We start from the raw sequence: 19749 nt of genomic DNA on the forward strand, positions 1-19749 counted from the left end.
ATGCGTGGCAACACGATTTTTTGTCTCGGCAGCGGCTACCCAGCGCAGTCATCCGTCTGTCGTGAACGTGTCCGGGGACGATGCTGTTCGTCGCGTACGAGGGCCGACGAGGACGACGTTTCGTAGCACAGCGGAGCTCGTCGACGATGTGCTGTCCACGTAGAGCCGTTGAATACTTCGTGTTTGCGTAACGCGAGTCGATAAACCGGACGAGAACGGTCGAGAAAGACACGGTGCATGGTCATCCCTCGTCACAAAGTCCATGCGCTCCCCGTAGCCATGGCTTCAGTGAAGGTAGCCGTGAGAGTTCGTCCCTTTAACAAAAGGTGCGTGCTTTTATAAGCAACTGGTGATAAACTACGACGTTTCGCGATAAGCATTTTTATTCGTCGCAACCCCGACTTTCCGGTTCTTGTAACTTCTGCCGTTGTTCGAATGGTTCGTGAAAGAAATTTCGATTGACATTGTCGTTAAACATGCCTCCGATGCGATTCGTGAGCCCTCGACCTTCGAACGTAATTCGAGTTTCATGGAACGATCAATCATATGGTTTCGATCGACCCATCCGGTGCGGCGACGACTGTGCAACGAAATTTTGCCACCTGCTGTCATTCGTTTCATATTCGATGTCATTGTGATTTGTTTTGTATCCCTCGTTTCCTTTCGTCATTTTTTTTCTTTCCAACGTGTATTCGTAATACGAAGTGGGAAAGTGTCTGATTGTTTGTTCAGTGTGTGAATCTCGAATTTGTAATTCCAGGGAACTGGCGATGAATGCAAAGATGATCGTGCAAATGGATGGCAAAAGAACACGGATATTCAATACCAAGGTAACTCGTAACAATTCGCAAGTACAGTATCTGACGCTGCACGATAAGAAACTAACCGTTACTTACTTATTATGGTTAACACACCTCCCTTGTAAACGTTATATAGTCTACCCGCAATGCTGTCCGCAACAAAGCGATCCGTTGCTAATCTTTTGCGCGGTACTTGTTCTTAATGATCGCGAACGAAACTTTCTAAAAAAGATTTCTAGACTGTGTAGCCGACTACTTTATTTTATCGCGCACCGTTTTACCGTTGTCCGCTGCGCTGCGTAAAATAAAACACTCCTCGGGCCGTGTCATAATTTTCGTTCGGCTGTTGACCCATTAAACTGTTAAACAGCGACCGCGTATCCGTATTGTTCTCGCGAACGCTGATACATGTTGAATCTCCTCTTACCATCCGGAGGATTGTTTGTTGTTCTTAATGTTACATCATTGATATCCACGCTTGTCAAGCGAAATCTCTGACCGAGATCTCGCGAGCGAGATAGTGAACGACACCGTCATCTGATCGGAGAAAGTGCGAAAATCGTTGCTGGACCAATCCTGGACGAGTCACTTTCCGTCGCACAACGCTAAACCACAAAACTGATCGTATCGAGATTAATACACGTTCCATCTGGATGTAACTTTTTTTCTACCTTTGTACAAACAACGTGTAAATCACAGAATCGCTCGCATTATTTGTGTGCCTTTCTGCTGATATACATCGACGTACTAGATGTTTACTTCATTTCATTTGCAACGAGTCTTTTATTTCCTTTTCTGATCGAATCGACTTCCTACGTACTTTTTACGACTGCTTGTTTCAAAATTATTTTATGGTCTAGCGTAGAAATATTGTTCATATATGTCCATTCCAATGAGTCTTGTTTCAAAACGTAAAATGCAAACGCTGCATCGATGCTTATCTCATGATTATAGATACGGTTTATACGATCGTTTTTACGGAGGAAGTTCATGAATACGTTTATCTTGGCGTAATTACCGTAAGGCGGTTCTTTGGTTATATCGGTGGCACGGTAAAACAAGTTTATGGAAATCTAGTGCACGCAGCGTGACTGTTCTTCACGGGGACATGACGCATTCTAAACCGCGCGAATCAGTTTTAGCCGAGACCCGCGTCACCAAATAAAATAAAACTCCACTATGAAATAATACGAATTTGTGTTTCCCATCCGATAGTGAAACAAAGAGCAATCCTATATAATCCTATCGCAGAGCTGATGATGACCTTAACGATAAAATGCGACGATTTTCTCACCTTAATTATGCTTATTGTTGGTTTGGTATAACGAATGAGCATGAATTTTACTTCGATTATGTACGATTATTCTAGCGTGCTAATCTTTTTACATTTCTTGCGGTATTGAACACGATTTGATCGCGATACTCGAGCGGGTAACGACTCTCACCATTAGAACTTCTGCTTATTTCCGGTTGCATGATGGGCGCACATAAGGAGTTTTACTTTTTAATTGCCTGCTACTCGCCTTGTGTTGCGTAATTGACGAAGCGGCTCTCGATAGTATACGATTAGTTATGTGGGATGCAACCTAACGAATGCACGTGACATAACGGCTTACTGTTTGCCAGCCACTTATGAATGATCCGCTTCTTTCACATCAGTCATTGTACCAGCTTTTGACCCGTGTCAGTCAACGTTCTTCATAACGTAGCAACCTTGATCACAATTTTATTGCTATTGCGTAAAAGAATTTTTCGATTACGCTTATAGCTTCTTAATCCACTCGATTGAAATCAATGAAAACTTCTGTTTTAATAAAACTGCTCGTTTAACTCAATGGTCTCTTGTACGCGTTATTTCCAGACACCGGGTAGCTGCAGAGAAATCGACAGGGAAAAATACAAAGACTTCACGTTCGATTACTCGTACTGGTCCTACGATACGAACGACGAGAATTATGCGTCCCAAGAAGAGGTGCATATGCCATTTTTTATATTATAAACTAACAAGATTGTATCGTTTTAAATGAATAACAGTAGTGGAAAGTTTAACTTGATAGAACTTGATAATTAAAAATTATTAAGTGTTTAAAAGAGCGCACCTTATACTTCATGATTACATCGAGTAATGTTAGTCTTTGAAATTGAGAAACGCGCCGTGTTTACTGAAACAATATTGGCTTTCCCATGAGCGCAATTTTCTTTTATTTAAATGACTGAGATATATTATCGCGATCGATCGATTTGCAAGATTGCATTGGGCAATGTTTTGACGATGAGCCACAATCAGAATTAAAATAGAAGAGCGGCTTACGTGCACCGGCATAGTAACTAGTAGAAACCATAGTCGTAAGAACGAGCTCTTATCGAAAATTTCGATAAATCGTTATGAATTTAATTACCAATGGAACGATAAATCCGTTCGACGTTCTTATCACGTGTTGAGCAATTAAATATCACGCAGGCCACGTGGCATATTTACATTAATTATAAAAGAGTTTCTAAGTAATTTAATTAATTGTTAGCGATTCTAATTCATTCGGCGGATCGTTAAAACGTCTCAAGTGAATTATTGTTGAAATTACTCTTGCATGTACGATGCTATCTTTAAACGTGATAGGAAACAATTTCAATGAATAGTAATAACTAAGGATTTTATTGTACTATAGACAGATTGTTCATGGTCCACCTTTTCTAGGTTTTCTACGATCTTGGTACGGACGTAATAGAAAGTGCCTTCGAGGGCTACAATGCCTGCGTGTTTGCCTACGGCCAGACTGGGTCTGGGAAGACCTTTACTATGATGGGCACGCCAGTAATATTTCAATATATAATTTATTTTCGAGCTGATGCTTCGAGAACAATACGAAGTAATTACGTTTTATTATCAGGAGGCTCAAGGACTGATACCGCGGATTTGTAAGACGCTGTTCGCTAGAATGGCCGCAGGTAAAGAGAGCGGAGCGTCATATAGAACTGAAGTATCTTTCCTGGAAATACACAATGAAAGGGTCAGGGACCTTTTACGACTGGACCAGTCACAGTCTCATTCTCTTCGAGTACGGGAACATCCTAAACGAGGGCCTTACGTCCAAGACCTGTCTAGCCACCTCGTGTACGATTATTCAGACATACAGGTAAAACGGACACGCGACTCCTCCATTTCCGGTCTCCCTCCCGCTACCGACGATCTCGCTAGCCGAGACTTTACACTGAGATAAAAAATGATTGCGACTCGTAGGAATGTATGGTGAGAGGAAATACGCACAGAACTACGGCGAGCACAAACATGAACGACGTGAGCAGTAGGAGTCATGCGATTTTTACGATCACGTTCGTGCAAGCTGGACTGTCTGAGGGCAACATGCCGTCGGAGACCGTTTCCAAGGTGCATCTCGTCGACTTGGCCGGAAGGTAGTCGGAACAAGTGTCTCGAGAGTAATCTCGTCGATGAGAAGTGTAGACAAAAATTTATTTCATTATTAAACTGTATTCGAAAGAAGAAATACTGATAACAGTATGCCCAATTATCTCATGATGTTCATTTATTTTAAAGAATTTAACTTTTTGCCTACGCTCGTCAAAAAACAGAGCATAGTTGCGCTACTCGACAATGACACAAGCTGACGTGTTTGCATATATTTGTTTAGCGAACGTGCAAACGCGACCGGTGCGACAGGCCAACGACTGAAAGAGGGTGCGCACATAAATAAGTCATTGGTGACTTTAGGCTCTGTGATATCGGCGCTCGCGGAAGTTAGTTCCACGGGCGATGCGTCTTCGTCCTCTAAGCGCAACGTCTTTATACCTTATCGGGACAGTGTGCTGACGTGGTTGCTAAAGGATTCGCTTGGTGGTAATTCTAAGACAATTATGATAGCTGCTATTAGTCCGGCCGATTGTAATTACGGCGAGACTCTGAGTACACTCAGGTACGCTAACCGGGCGAAGAACATCATTAACAAACCGACCATTAACGAAGATCCGAACGTGAAACTGATCAGGGAACTCAGGGAAGAAATACAAAAGTTAAAGTCCCTCATTGACAAAGATGTGGCAAGTATCCAAAGACGTACGATTTTTTTTTGTTTAATCAAAGAATCAATAAAGTAAAGATATTGTTTACCTTTCTACTCCAGAGCGTCGAAAGGCCGCCACAGGTATTGTTAGCGCAGATTCATGAGAAACAGGAACAGGAGAAAGTGTTGACGGAAGAATGGACGGAAAAGTGGCGAGAGACGCAGCAAATTCTGCAAGAACAGAAAGCGTTAGGCCTTCGTAAGAGTGGTGTCGGTGTGGTTTTGGATTCCGAGATGCCACACTTAGTAGGAATTGACGATGATTTGCTTAGCACTGGTGTTACGCTTTATCATCTGAAGGAGGGTAAAACATTAGTTGGAACGGAAGAAGCACCGGCCACCCAGGTAAATGACCTTCCAACGTTCTCTGTACAGCTGCTATCTTTTCTCGTTCTGGTCTTTCTTTATCTTTTTACATTCTTTAAATTTAATATGCTTAAAATTAGTGTAATGGTACTATTTAATGAACAGGATATTGTGTTAACTGGCGCGGATGTCGAGCCAGAGCACTGTGTGGTCGAGTTAGATAGCGGAGTGGCGACCCTTCATCCCCTTTCTCCCCACTGCTGGATCAACACTGCTCAAGTAGATAAGCCGACGCGGTTGTCGCAAGGCTGTATCATTCTTCTTGGCCGGAACAATATGTTTCGATATAACGATCCGGCTGAAGCTGCGAAACTGAGAAAGGAGGGTGGAACGGGTAACGGTAACTTACAGTCCACGGTCGTCAATCTTTCAAGACTGTCTCTCTTGAGTTGGAGTGTCTCGGATTTGCATGCCTCGTCCTCTAGCGATAACCTTTTAAATTCGAGCGAAGATCTTCGAGCGCTCGAAGAACTCGAACAGCAGAAGGCTGCTCTTATCAAGGAGAAGGAAGATTTCAAGGTTCGGACACAGTATTCTATTAATTACTTAAACTCGAAATAACTGAGCGGCTTCACAGTTATTACTAGAACAATTTGATGTTCTTAGAGATCAAAACGATTGATGATAAAAAGATCTGATTTTCCCAGAGGGAACAAGAGGAGAGGGAAGAAAGATGGGCCGCGAGAAGAGAGGCTCTGGAGGGAGCGCAACGCGAGTTGGAGCGCGAATGGGGTGCCCAGTGGAAAGAGTGGGCGGACGCGATCGCGGCCCTTGAATCTAGGCAGCGCGAGTTGCGAACACGACGTCACCTCTTGGAGCAAGAACGACGGGACGAAATGACGCAAGTAAGTGACTCGGACGCGCCGTCTCCGGATCTGAACGTAATCTCGATCAAGTATCAATTCTACCTCGTCCTTATTGCTCTCGGTGTCCTTATTTGCTTGTCTGGCAACATCATCATCTACTCGCACGTTTGCCCATTGAACATGTGACCCCCGGAACGATTAATGTTCATAGAAGACTATCGAGAGATCTCGTATCACATTCTCCGTCAAGCTGTGTTCACAAGTTATGTAGATATTTGAACGGCAAAGGTGCAAAGAGAAAAATGACTCGCGTCGATAGAGTTATGTCTTTTCACTTTAGTTTACGATAGATTTAAAGCTTGAAGGTGCTTCAAGGCAACGAACGACGTCGAATTATCAGGGTTTTCTCCTGAGTGTAATATAATGTAACTAATGTACTTAATTACATTGTTAACGGGACAATATTTGTCCGAATGTATAAATGAATTGTTTCCGACGTGTAAAGAAAAAGAAAGTTTCATTTCGTTTTTGCATTATATTCGTTCGTCTCTGTACAGGTACTATTTACGGGTCTCTGTTGAAAGGCGCACCTAATTGCAGACGATAGTCGGCTATAGAGAAAGTTATAACGCTTATTTTTTTAATAGCGATTTAGATAGATAAAAGCTTAATGACGATAACCTGCTTGAGAACGTTTCAAAGTGCCAGTGTTGACGAGATATTGCCGGACAAATATGGCATTCCGTGGAATGTTATATGTTAAGTACCTTGTAGACGATTGTTAAGGTAAACTAAAAACAAGAAACGTTTTACTATGTAAATATCTGGGCTTGTTTTGTAGGAATGACTCTATATATATATGGGTTTGTTATGCGAGAAAGAACTGTTGTTATTATATACATATATATAATATATATATATATATATACGAATACTTTGTTGATTAATAAATTTTTCTTACGAAAATTGGCGTTCGATCTTCCACGTTACATATGTTGCACGCACACTTCTATACACAATTTCTATTTCTCACTCGTACTCTGTTAAACATTATACTTACACGGTCGAGAGATTTAACGCTCCCGATTAACAAACCCAGTGTATCTTTGTTAACAATATTTTGTTCGGGTACGGGTCCACGCATGCACTTTGTCGAGTGCTGATGTGGAATTTGAAAGATCTAACTAACCGAATAATGTATTAAGGTAATGTATATCGTCGCGAATACTTCACCAGTTTCGTTAATTTTATCATTTTTCTTTCACATTCAGCCAAGTTTAATCGATTCCTGCATTAACGTAGTCGAGGAGTTGGACAATTAAATAAGACTTCAAATAAACATATTTTTAGAATAAATCAAACTGTTCGAATTTGATAATGTTCTAAAAAGGAGAATTTAGAAGTTAATTCCAGGTGTTTATTTGAACGAGATTTGCTCAACTCTATGTAGAACCCTTCGTACATTTATTAACACAGATGCATAAAGAAACGGCATGCTTTTATTTTTATTTATCTATCATTGCCTCGTAAACGATAATCAAGTATCAGGTACTCATACCGATTGATTGAAAAGAACGAAAAATAGGTAATGCGCCTGGTTCTTACTGTGTAAGATGTTCATTTAATCGGAATAAAAGAAAGAAGGAATGAAGCGCGTCTAAACTATATTTTTTTCAGTTATCTTTTTTGTTAATGCATCGATATCTGTGTGTGTGTGGTACTAGGTAGAAAATTTATGTAGGGAAACTGCCTCTCTGCGCACAACATTGCAGTCCAAGCATCGTCAGTTTCAAGAGTTCATGAGCAATCACGAACGCGCTCAAAGATTCCAACAATGGTGGGAGAAGGTAAGAATCACTTATTAGGGAAAGGAAAAATTTGACTAAACTTACGCGGCACGTAGTGCTGTAGTGTGTAGTTTGACGGCACGAACTACCAAGTGAAATTTTTTGAAAAGAAAAAAGAAGCATAGAAGAAAGTAATCGCACGCAACCATACAACCTTGCATCTTGCCTCTCTCTTTTTTCTTTTTTTTTGTTACTCAATCACTCCTTTGTTCTCCCATTCGTTTTCTTTCTTTTCTGTTTCGATCATGATTAATACATACTAATGTAGGAATACAGTTTAGTAGTTTTGCAGTTTAGAAAGAAAAGTGTACCGTTTCAGACCGACGAAGGGGCTGGGAGCGACGGCAGCTTGCCAGAATCTTGGTCGAGCTTGAACGATGATAAATGCGTTAACGCGGTGAGAGAGCTTGTTAATCATCATGTAAGTGAACCCGGAATTGTACCAAATCTCTGATTTAATTATAATCTTAATTTAACGCGTAAAGTAATTCTGGAAACTAGGGCGGACCGTAGTTATTCGTCGAAAATTGATTTTCATACGAATTTTCAACTAATGATTTACCTTGCAGAAAAAAGAATTAGCTGCGTTGGAAACCGAGTTACAAAACAAAGTGAAGTCTCTTAACGAGCACCAAAGCAAAGTGGATAAAATGGAGGAGGAGTTGATGGAGATCGCCAAGAAACAAAAGCATATGTTAAATCTAGAGGTAAGTATATATTCTGGAAGTTAGTAATTACATTACTTCCCTCGTTGTTAGTAAAACGTTTTTCCACTAGTTGGAAGGAGAAGGGAACACAGAAAAGAAGATACTACTGGCTAAACGTAGCCAGGAACAACTGCAGGAGATCTTGAAAAGGAAACAGAGCCTCTCATTAAACTTAAAACGCGCGTTACCCGCTTCTCCAGGCGATGGTTCTTGCGACGATGTATTTTCGAATGGAGATACTCAGTCATTCCAGGACGCATGCAATAGGAAGCTTCAAATAGCCTCTGCACTCAGCTTACTGCCACAAAATTTACCAAGCTCCATCGAGACCGCAGATACTTTTCACACAGCCGCAGCAGATTCACCTGAACCTCGTATGCTTTTCGAAGACGCGAGAACAATAGAGTCTACGCCAAACGACGAACGAAGGGAATCTGATGAGCGAGAAGATTCGCCAGACGTTCTTTCTGAACGCGATAGAGCCAAATTATGCGAAGCAAGGAATCAAAGTTCGTTGAATTCGAACAGGATGCCGTCAGTAGAAATGATAACTAAAGCGGAGAGATGTAACGGTAGTGCTAACGGAGAGAAAACGGAATCTAAGTCCACGACGAATTCCGTTACTGAGGAGGAGATCCTCGAGGATTCGTTGGAATCGCCGGTGCAACAGAATCCAGCGATGAAACGTTTGAACCAAAGAATCGCTCGTCAACGAATGATGGTAATGCGGTGCTTGGAATCAAGCACACCATCCAAAGAAGATCTGAACAAGCAGATAGCGGTTTTGCAAGATCTTCAGAAACAACAGATCGAATTAGAAGTATCGTTGTTGGAGGATGAAAAAAAGAATCTCAAACAACAGACCAAGTCACAGTGCGGTGACGAAGATAGGCTAGCAAACGGTGACAACGATGTAGAGATCGTAGGAACAAATACTTATGACGTGGAGTCTACAAACAACTCGGCCGCTCTACTGACCGTGACCACAATGCGATCTCCAATTCTCAGGAACAACAGGCCTAATGCCAATGACGAGGAACATCTGTCGGAGTCAGTTGCGCCTCGGGTATCATCGGGAAGAGGATATTCGACGGTGTACTTAACGGTAATCTTTCTTAATTATCCTTAAAGTAATAATTACGCAGAAATTCGTTGTTGCCTATTCGATAAAGACTTCTGCATACACAAAACAAAAGCAGAAGATACATTTACTATAAATATTTTTATGTCAGAGCCAAAATCGAGGTGATCGATTGAGTAGTCCGTATTCATTGACGATCACACGATCCTTGCCGTCTTTAATAGCGAATGAGGCCGACTATGACAGCGTGATTAACATGATTGTTAGTATACCCTCTTACGTGATACGTGGGGCCGGAACGTCCAGTCACTATGAATACGAGGTACGCGTTGTGGCGCAGGACGATAGCTGGACACTTTTGCGTAGATACAGAAGATTTCGAGAGCTGTATATTTCTATGCGACAAAAGTATGGTAGTAAGGTAAGCCGGAATTTTGCCCAAAGACTGTATAATATTATTATGACTCCCAGAAAAAATATTAAAATCCCCTTCAATGGTTTCATGTGTCTTGTATAGGTATCAGCGATCCGTTTCCCACCCCGTCAAGTGTTCGCAAGGTACGAAGTCGTTGCACGGCAACGCAGAAAACGATTAGAGGAATACCTGCGACGGTTGATTCAGGTCTGCTCAGAATTACCGCACTGCGAATCTCTTTACAAGTACAAGGGCAACTTAAGCAACATAGATAAGCAATCTTTGCTGGAATTTAGTTCGTTCTTCAGGCGTGGAACGTTTGAAAGCAGTAAATATGGGACTAGCTAAGAGACAGGTATGACGAGATAACGCACACGCGATCCCTCCCTTCCCTGAGTGTAGAAGAATGAACGAGAAATTCGAGCGGACGTATGTAGGAGATTTATAAGTCGTTACGTATTTTTTATAAAGAATAGATCGAAGAAAAGCCGGAGCGGGAAAAATGTCAGCAAAATGTAGTTATTACTTATCAACGTGCTCTGAACCATATGCACGCAATTCAACGATTATATTTACTAAAATATGTTTCCAAAAATTTTTATGGTTTATAAGACTGATCTATATCGCGTATTTAATGTTAGTTTTGTTCCTAATGTTAGTAGAAAGAATGCCGTTATCGCGAAATTTATATTAGGTCACGCTAAAATGGTCCATTGATTCTAGAATTATTTTTCGTTGCATTTAGCTATTTCGAAAAACTGCACATATCAAGATTCAACGCTTTTTCATACTCGAAGATAAGCTGTATTGCATTAGTTGGACGGATACAGAATTCATATTAGCAGTACATACAATTCAATCTAGAATATTGGAAATAAAACTGTAATTATGTTGTATGTATTACTTTGTAAAAAAATTGCAAGAACTTTTAGTGCGACCTGATATTTAAAGAGACTTAACATGGCTCGAAAATGTCTTCGATGTTAGATTTCTGCTGACAATTGTATATCGCAAGCGGTCGATGAAATTCTATTGAACTACTATTTAAGAATTGCGAATATTTTCCTAACGCATTTCTCCCGTTAGAATTTTACGATTTTCCAAGTGTACCTTTCTCGCTTCTAGATTCTCGAAGGAATTGTTGATTTAATCTCGCTAGTGAGTACGTAGCTAGACCAGTATTGTTAACAAGATATGCACGAACATATAATAAGGATAATTTGTTGTCCGCACAACCACGATTGACCATAATATGTCGGGCGTTTATGCTCGTGATAATAATTAGATTTCATAAAATGATCGCGTTTATTTTTTCGTCGAATGTGCGTCTTTTACACAAGTCGTGAATTGAGAATGGATTGCATAAGAAAGAACAAAAAAAATAATAACATGTAACTTCTTCCTCGTATGTAGTACTATAAACTTATTGAATTATCATAATTTTACGAAGTGCAAATAATATATCATATCGCTGTTGAAGTTCTTCCGGTTCCGGGGATTTATTTATAATATATATAATATATTGTATATAATGCGTTCCGCGGCAAAGTTTGTAAAGAAATAGAGAGGCGAGAGAAAGGAACAGCGATGTTAAAGTTGTCTTGGAATCGTTACATGCTTACTGCAATAAGCGAATTGTTAGTGAAGAAAAAACGCTAATTGATTATTCTCGGCAAAATGTTTATATCCGCTATTAAAGTGCTTCTCTATAAAGGAAAAAAGAGGAAACCCGCAATTTGACGCGAAATTATCTTTTCAATGCCATGTACAGTATAAACGCTTCTCTAATCACAAGAATTTTATACTGTAACAACAAAGGAAGGAAAATGTCTTTCTATTACCACGGCCAAATCATTTTGCCTTGAATTCTGTGAGTGACGAAAATGTCCATTATTAGTGAATCTGCTATTCGAAAATCTTCGTTATTTAATATCGAATTAGCAGTAATAAAACTTATAGCAATACGCGTTGTTATCGAAGCGAATGTCTAAAGTTTTACGATTAATGTGGCGAATGATATTTAATTCCATGGCTGTGTATAAACGGACTTTAAACCCCGAAGGAATAATTGTGGTCGACTAGTGGTACTAGTAGTCGGTAGCCGCGAGGTCTGTACATTTAGCGAATTATTTAAAACAAAACATTATACCTCATGTTTCATACGGTTCCCGAATGAAAAATGAAAGAAAAAATAAATATCATCAACCGCTTTTTTATACTTGATCTACGCGATCTATGTTCTATAAGTGTAAAGACATAATAAATTGTCATAGCTCAAACGATTTTCAGTGTTTTTAATCACGATTTGTACACTAGAAGAAAAAACCAAAAATCGTCAAGGGTATTTAAGCGTTGCATATCGTACATACTGTGCAACGAGTATCACATAAATATAATCGTTATTTATTATATCTGTTATTTATCTTACAAATGTTAATTCATATCTTGAGCATTAGTTTGTGGGACACTATATCAACCAGTGTAAATGTTCATCGGCTTAAATTCAATCGGATGCTAATTGATTAAAAAATACTGGATCATCCAATTCACATAATGCACGGTGATTTGTACCATGTCGTAGGATCATCGATATAATTTATGTTGGACAACGAATTATTAAACGGAATATGAAAGCTAAATGATCGGTACACGAATAGGCATCAACTTTTCGTAATAAATTATTGAATTGTCATGGTTATTATACCTACGGTTAAATGAACACCTGCTCGCTCGCTAATTTGTCAGTAAACGGAGCGACGATTACCCTCGTGGCAAAATAAAATGTTAAACCAAAACCAATAGAGATCGGTAATGCGGGCAATGCTTTCCTGAATATCGCCAGCAGCAGTAATGTCAAACAGAGCCCCTGGAAGTACGAAGAATGACTTGCAACAAATCTACGTATTTCGATAACGCAAAATACTTACAATGAGAATGGCAACGAAGCAAGCCAAAGTAGTGTTCCAATCGCCATAGCTGGAAGCCTTTCCAACTAAAACGCTGTAGAATATAAAATCACCGAGCCCTAATTTCACTCCTCGATCCTCTTCATTCTGGTTTGGTGGCCAACGTGGTTCACGTGCAACTTCATTATCCTGTTGCCTCGAGCTTTCTGTCAATGACGATGCGTTCTCGCTTACTTCCTGAGCCCGTCTCGCTCCTCGATCGCCTAATCGTATATTATGTCAGTTAGAATAACAACTAAATGCGCGATGGGCTAAATTTGTAATACCGTGTGTTTCCACCCATTCGGGACTGAACCCGCCTTCTGTCTCCTCAGAAGCAGTATTAGCTCGATTATCCGTTTGGCCACGCATAGGGTATGCCGTGGTGTCACCAGTAGTAGAATCGCTGGTAGTCATCGTTGCTGTTTGGATGTAACCAGCATAAGTCATCGAGGTTGTGTACATGACTGTAGAAGAATAGATCAACGCCGGGAAAATAGATTCGTTTCGCTCTTGAGCGGTTTCCACAAGAATTCTTAGAGGTCCCTTCGGCATCAATACAGCGATCAAATCTGAACAAGGAAATTATCGTATTTCTGTCGCATTAATATATTTTTTAGTAACAAGTTTACCTTACCCCAGATACTGATGACACCCAGCACAACCCATGCTGTCCACTCTGGCAGGTATTTGATAAAAACGAGAGCCATCAAAGCGGAGATAAAAATAAGATATGCTTGTTGCAATGGCAAGGGTCCATACCAGTGTATACAAACCATCCCAACTACTCCAAAATTCCATAGAATTATTCCTAAAGTAAACATATCCATTGGAATGTTGTATGCTTTTAATATTTGCCTACAAAACACATGTTGATTTAGATCCTATTTAGTTAAAAATAATCGTGAGAAGTAACGATACTCACTCGCAGTATAACATAGAGAACATAGACAACAACAATAAGGAACTTATTATCAACCATCCATGGATTACTTTGTAAAATTTGTATTTATACAATAAAATAAGTATCACAGTCATACATACAATGACACTCATTAAGATCAAAGAATTGGCGACTGCTTGCCAAGCTTTGGTACTCGTGTCATTACTGTCTTCATGAAATGGAGTGTATAGTCTGAAATGAAGTAATATCGTTTGTTTAACAAACAGATTAACGAAGATGTAGTAAAATCATCTTCAGGTTACTCACAGATACATTCCTTTGGTTGTATAGAAATTTATAGAACTAATTGTAGCCACTACGACTAACATACAGAGAGATACGGGCACAAACAAGTTTACAACATGTGCTGCACCATATTTCAATTGTTCTTCTTCTTCTCTTCTATAATTTCTACGTCTTTCTTGGCTTCCATCGTCTGGTATGCCTCTTCTGCCTGAACTGGTACTGTTAGATATATCTGGTGACTGAATATGAACTTCAAGAACACCATTTTCCTGTAAGTTATGAAATACAAGATTTCTGTTACATAAAAAGTTTAGAATCAATATTTCTATTAATTCTATATTGAAATTCCTGCTCTGCAAAGCTTTGATTAAAAACTTGGATAATCTACTGTCACTCTGTTTGATAACTCTTGTGTCCCTTTGGACACAGTGATTCCAAATGTTTGAACTAACAAACAGGGACGTTTTAAATGATGTTGAATGAAACTGAGGCAATTACCTCCTCGTTACTAATCCGTGAACGCCTCTTTCGACCAGTGACCAAGCCCAGGTCGTCCGTGCGAGATTCCGCGACGTGACCGTCCATCAGGCTTGTGTATTCGTCCGCGGAATCGTATGTATCACTCTCAGACATTCATCAACTCTTATGCTTGAGAACGAATTGATATAAATTTGCTCTTGACAGCCCGACGCACTCTCTTCGTACTTCCGCGCTGTTTACTCTCGTCACACACAGCACAATAGCGTTTGATCAGATACGAGAGGCGTAGGATATGAAAATACTTTATTCGTCAAGAATCACTCGTCGGACTTTGATATTGAAAATCACGACACAATAACTCTTTGATCAATAAGAACGTGCTTTTGATTACACTAATTAACTCAGCCTACTTCTACACTCTACACTTGCATCAATAGCCATTTTGCAAGAATGATTCACGACGATCTTTCACGCCACTTATCAGCGGGAACGAGAACTAGAAAAAGCGTAATTTCGAATTTAAAATATGTTTGAAACCATCTGAAAATGAAATTGATTCATTATAATTTTATTGTGCAATAAGTTGTACATTCCATCGCAGAAATGCGTACAATCGGAGAAATTCTTGGGTAACGAATTCTCTGTTATGGGAAATCGTGTGTTAAGATCAATTCCAAATACCGTATCTACGAAAGAATTACCTATTTTAACATGTCTCAATACGAATGCGAATACGTAATTTGATCATTCCTCTACTTCCGATTATTATCCGCCCTATTTGTCGCTACAAATCCTATAAACGTTGTTACGGAGTTCGAATTTCGCAATAGATTGTACAATGTTACCTTCATCAAAAATTTCGAAATTTCTAATAGTTTAACTTTAGGGACCGCAAAAAATTGGCGCTACAAAAATCCTAATCGCCATAAACGTGAACAATGTTCCCATTAGACTAAACATTTGAGAATTTAATTACGCTGTCATTTTAATTTAAGTGAACAAGAAAGTAGCTGAGTTTTCTATGCGATTCTATTACCTTTTTTGGCAAAACTTTATTAAGTCAGAGGGCAAAGATTATTCTTTTTCGATCGTATAAAATAATCAATAGAAGAACATATACAGACATATATTAACTCGATTTCACATCGATATAGAAATGACGAATCACAATCTCGTATTCTTTTGTACGTTTTCAATTTTAGATTCTGGAAAAAGAAACTAACACTCTTGTTACGAGTAAAGAGACACGATGGAATTTATATAGATTATCTTGAGTGAACAATTATTACTCTTAAATATTTCTTTTAGTAATTCTTATACACATAGAGACAATCCGATGATATGTAAAAAAAAAGTGGTGAAACAGGTGAATACGAAATATGAAGCAATATTTTTTATATTGATTCTAATTATAGTTTCGATGATCACTAACATAAGGGGTTCCGCAATCTGCATTTTTATGGAAACGATAGTTCGATGATTCCCTTCGCTATTTCTTTTCACAACTTGTTAAATACAATCCTGATATTGTTACAAGCGTAATTATCCAGTAAGAAAAATAGTTCAGTGCTAATGATGTTAACAGCGTTTTTTATATTTATGACATAAATAATAGCGAGCGATCATTACAATGATACTAATAAAGTGCGTTAATTAAGTACAATGTTTAAATACGTTCTCGCAAAAGCAATCTTACGCAAAACCGTAATAAGTTCTTTCGTTTCTTCTCTTCTTTATATGTAATATGTATATACGCATACGTATATGTATAGACCAGTAATTTTTGTTCTTTTTTCCATTCAATAACACGGCGATACAATAATTGTTTCGCGAAGAATAATTACCACTCAATATCATTCGCGTGGTTAACGATTTATGTACAACACATATACACACGGCTCTCCTTCCTCACATCTACTTCGTTATAAATTAGTGAAAAAATAATGCTGCTTTGGCCATGGTCTGCATATCGGTAATTATTATTCACCTATAACTTCGTTGCTAAACGTCTACACGAATTCGAATCGAATGCGGTTCCCTCTGATAATTCCTCAAAATGGTCAAAAAACGCGAAATGTATATTTATTACAATACCGAATACCGTATTCAATATTCACGACGATATAATTATAACATCATTCCTAAAATTCCGTTTATGTCTCGACAGCGACGAACAATATTAATACTTTGATTATTATCACTCCGTTCAAAAATTCCTTTCCGAAGCAAACAAACTTTGACTTTCAATACTCTTTTATCGATTTCGCTTCTGTTTTCCTTTCATTTTTACCATTGCTATTCAGGAATATGTTTTGACACAGTATTTAAAATATCTCTATTTTACGTATCGTAAAGCACCAAGTACCTGTAACTTTGGTATGACAAACGAAAACTGTTCCCTAATTAATTTCTCGTATACACTAATGTAAAAACAATTCTGGCGTATATACTAACATTTGAAAAAGAGTTCTGTTTGTCAAATTCGATTATACAAAAAAAGGAAAATGGAATGCTTTGATTGTATCCGAAAGTTTTTTCAGCCAGGAGTAGAATATAGAAAACTTGTTCCTATGGAATGTAACATGTAAAAAAAGAAACTGCGTTGAATTATTATCACTCGAGAATTCAAATGTATCGAACGGAAATCAGACCGGTAAACCATAAACTTATTACAGTATCTAACACGTTGATTTGCAAAATATTTGTTGTTAAAAAATAACATTTGATTCTTATTCAACACTCATATGCAGATGAGTTCCGCGATTATATATCCGCGATATATTCCGGTAAACATGTTTCTTTCTTTCTTTATCACCTACATTACAAGAAATAAAAGTTATCTTCTTTTTTATGAAGGCATGTATGTATGTATATATATATTATATAACATCGAGGAGCTCGTTATCTTCGATTATAAATTAAGATAGAAGCTTTTATAAGTCGATATTAATTATTTAAGCTTACCTATTCAAGTACACAGGGTAAACTGATCTTAATAAAGTACTGTACAATGAAAATAGCTGTCATGTGACACTAATTCGGTGTATATAACAAATATCTAGTTAGCTATGATGTTATCTCTGACCAGTTAAATCTTCTCGGTATTATTTACGATCCAATAAATTAATATATTCACGTTGCAACAAATAAACAACGATCTGTACATATTTAATATAAAAATTAAACCTAAGGACGGAGAACAGAAAACGCTAAGACTAATCAGATGTTTCGACGCCCACCGTCAAGAATACTTGTCTTTTCTCTTTTTTTAGAGATAGTACGTTACTCAAAGCTACCCGCTACGACTCTCACCTGGTATCGCCTTCAATTTTAAGAAACAGTGGGCTGTCTGCTCTGTATGTTATTGTAACACATTGTATCTTAAAGAATCCTCTTAAATTACGATGTCTAGGATATGCCCAAACAACCTCTTGTGCAAAAAATGTTCTTTTCGTTTATGATGCTGGTACAAAACACCTTATTTATATCTCGGACTGTCGGGAGGCGTTGGTTGAGTGTTCGCCCTCTGCTTCGGACCAGTTTTGAACGACATCTTCTTCACGGGCCTAGGAGATATTCCGTGGAGTGCTGTGCTGTCCGGCGTGTCATTGCTAAACCATACCCTGCTTCCGTCGGAAACTGGAAACAAAGTCGGCAAAAGTTGCTCCACGATTAGGATTACACGTGATTTCAATCAGAAGCCATTTGAGGCAATAAGTACACAATAAACGCAGTTTAGTATCACATATACAGATACGAAGTATTGAAAATCATAGTGCAGAACGTGTCATTCAATGTCTCATGATTTTTTGATTTTATATTACTATGATCTTTAGTCCTTCATATATTAACAGTCAAAATGAACGTGCACTTTTAAAAAAGACTAGTAAAAAGTGATCTATACTACTTATACTTATGAAATAGAAAATCTTGATTTTTATCATTTTATTCCTAAAGGGAACAGAATCTTCTAAGGTGCAATAAGTAAGCTAATTGTAAGAAATGAAAGGTGTCGGATTGTTCGTGTTATTTTTTCCATGAAACGAATTGATGTGAAATATTTTTATTTTTTATTTTTTAAGTTGCAATGANAGATAGAAGCTTTTATAAGTCGATATTAATTATTTAAGCTTACCTATTCAAGTACACAGGGTAAACTGATCTTAATAAAGTACTGTACAATGAAAATAGCTGTCATGTGACACTAATTCGGTGTATATAACAAATATCTAGTTAGCTATGATGTTATCTCTGACCAGTTAAATCTTCTCGGTATTATTTACGATCCAATAAATTAATATATTCACGTTGCAACAAATAAACAACGATCTGTACATATTTAATATAAAAATTAAACCTAAGGACGGAGAACAGAAAACGCTAAGACTAATCAGATGTTTCGACGCCCACCGTCAAGAATACTTGTCTTTTCTCTTTTTTTAGAGATAGTACGTTACTCAAAGCTACCCGCTACGACTCTCACCTGGTATCGCCTTCAATTTTAAGAAACAGTGGGCTGTCTGCTCTGTATGTTATTGTAACACATTGTATCTTAAAGAATCCTCTTAAATTACGATGTCTAGGATATGCCCAAACAACCTCTTGTGCAAAAAATGTTCTTTTCGTTTATGATGCTGGTACAAAACACCTTATTTATATCTCGGACTGTCGGGAGGCGTTGGTTGAGTGTTCGCCCTCTGCTTCGGACCAGTTTTGAACGACATCTTCTTCACGGGCCTAGGAGATATTCCGTGGAGTGCTGTGCTGTCCGGCGTGTCATTGCTAAACCATACCCTGCTTCCGTCGGAAACTGGAAACAAAGTCGGCAAAAGTTGCTCCACGATTAGGATTACACGTGATTTCAATCAGAAGCCATTTGAGGCAATAAGTACACAATAAACGCAGTTTAGTATCACATATACAGATACGAAGTATTGAAAATCATAGTGCAGAACGTGTCATTCAATGTCTCATGATTTTTTGATTTTATATTACTATGATCTTTAGTCCTTCATATATTAACAGTCAAAATGAACG

The 19749-nt window shown here is 38.5% G+C and overlaps 4 protein-coding genes across 16 annotated transcripts in view; 1 reads left to right on the forward strand and 3 right to left on the reverse strand.

Moving 5' to 3' along the window:
- The window catches only part of Myo81F (unconventional myosin 81F), a 46046-nt gene extending 33219 nt beyond the window's left edge, over nt 1-12827 (reverse strand). The window contains exon 1 of the mRNA XM_026819089.1: nt 12807-12827. The gene's annotated coding sequence lies outside the window, so the exon portion shown is untranslated. The remainder of the gene's footprint in view (nt 1-12806) is intronic.
- On the forward strand, nt 221-12380 carry Klp98A (kinesin-like protein 98A). Of its 3 annotated transcripts, none has more exons than XM_018035838.2 (16): nt 221-326; nt 761-830; nt 2662-2772; nt 3496-3612; nt 3689-3934; nt 4039-4211; nt 4448-4853; nt 4937-5221; nt 5348-5761; nt 5890-6087; nt 7773-7895; nt 8215-8316; nt 8465-8602; nt 8673-9707; nt 9835-10104; nt 10201-12380. In XM_018035838.2, exons 1-16 carry the CDS (start codon nt 238-240, stop codon nt 10444-10446), a joined length of 4023 nt encoding a protein of 1340 aa, XP_017891327.1. In that variant the 5' UTR covers nt 221-237; the 3' UTR covers nt 10447-12380. The 3 variants fall into 3 exon arrangements, with proteins under 3 accessions (XP_017891327.1, XP_026674891.1, XP_026674892.1); XM_026819090.1 differs by having other exon boundaries at nt 8215-8292; XM_026819091.1 differs by lacking the exon at nt 7773-7895.
- Nucleotides 227-17581, reverse strand: Psn (presenilin). 2 transcript variants are annotated; one of them, XM_026819093.1, is made up of 8 exons: nt 14731-17581; nt 14254-14501; nt 13969-14178; nt 13681-13901; nt 13331-13615; nt 13026-13267; nt 12807-12964; nt 227-314 (listed from the first exon to the last, which is right to left on the reverse strand). In XM_026819093.1, the coding sequence occupies exons 1-7, from the start codon at nt 14863-14865 to the stop codon at nt 12809-12811; spliced, it is 1497 nt and encodes a 498-aa protein (XP_026674894.1). In that variant the 5' UTR covers nt 14866-17581; the 3' UTR covers nt 227-314; nt 12807-12808. The 2 variants fall into 2 exon arrangements, with proteins under 2 accessions (XP_026674894.1, XP_017891328.1); XM_018035839.2 differs by lacking the exon at nt 227-314 and having other exon boundaries at nt 12479-12964.
- A 1229-nt stretch (nt 17582-18810) lies between these two features.
- The window catches only part of LOC108631717 (putative Rho GTPase-activating protein CG5521), an 11957-nt gene continuing 11018 nt past the window's right edge, over nt 18811-19749 (reverse strand). For 8 of the 10 annotated variants that reach the window (XM_018035847.2, XM_018035843.2, XM_026819094.1 and 5 more), the window contains one exon: nt 18811-19522. In XM_018035847.2, coding sequence (XP_017891336.1) covers nt 19362-19522 — 161 coding nt within the window. In that variant the 3' untranslated portion in view covers nt 18811-19361. The remainder of the gene's footprint in view (nt 19523-19749) is intronic. The other 2 variants (XM_026819095.1, XM_018035849.2) reach the window with 1 other exon arrangement.

The sequence above is a fragment of the Ceratina calcarata genome, unplaced genomic scaffold (assembly GCF_001652005.2).
Source record: "Ceratina calcarata isolate Rehan_Ccalc_2016 unplaced genomic scaffold, ASM165200v1 scaffold93, whole genome shotgun sequence".
Lineage (NCBI taxonomy): Eukaryota > Metazoa > Arthropoda > Insecta > Hymenoptera > Apidae > Ceratina > Ceratina calcarata.

Coding starts and splice junctions, on each gene's coding strand:
- Klp98A (XM_018035838.2), top strand. CDS start 238: ATGGTCATCCCTCGTCACAAAGTCCATGCGCTCCCCGTAGCCATGGCT. Junction 3,613..3,688: donor TTACTATGATGGGCACGCCA/GTAATATTTCAA, acceptor TTTTATTATCAG/GAGGCTCAAGGACTGATACC. Junction 10,105..10,200: donor GACAAAAGTATGGTAGTAAG/GTAAGCCGGAAT, acceptor TGTCTTGTATAG/GTATCAGCGATCCGTTTCCC.
- Psn (XM_026819093.1), bottom strand. CDS start 14,865: ATGTCTGAGAGTGATACATACGATTCCGCGGACGAATACACAAGCCTG. Junction 14,502..14,730: donor CACGGATTAGTAACGAGGAG/GTAATTGCCTCA, acceptor CATAACTTACAG/GAAAATGGTGTTCTTGAAGT. Junction 14,179..14,253: donor ACAACCAAAGGAATGTATCT/GTGAGTAACCTG, acceptor ACTTCATTTCAG/ACTATACACTCCATTTCATG.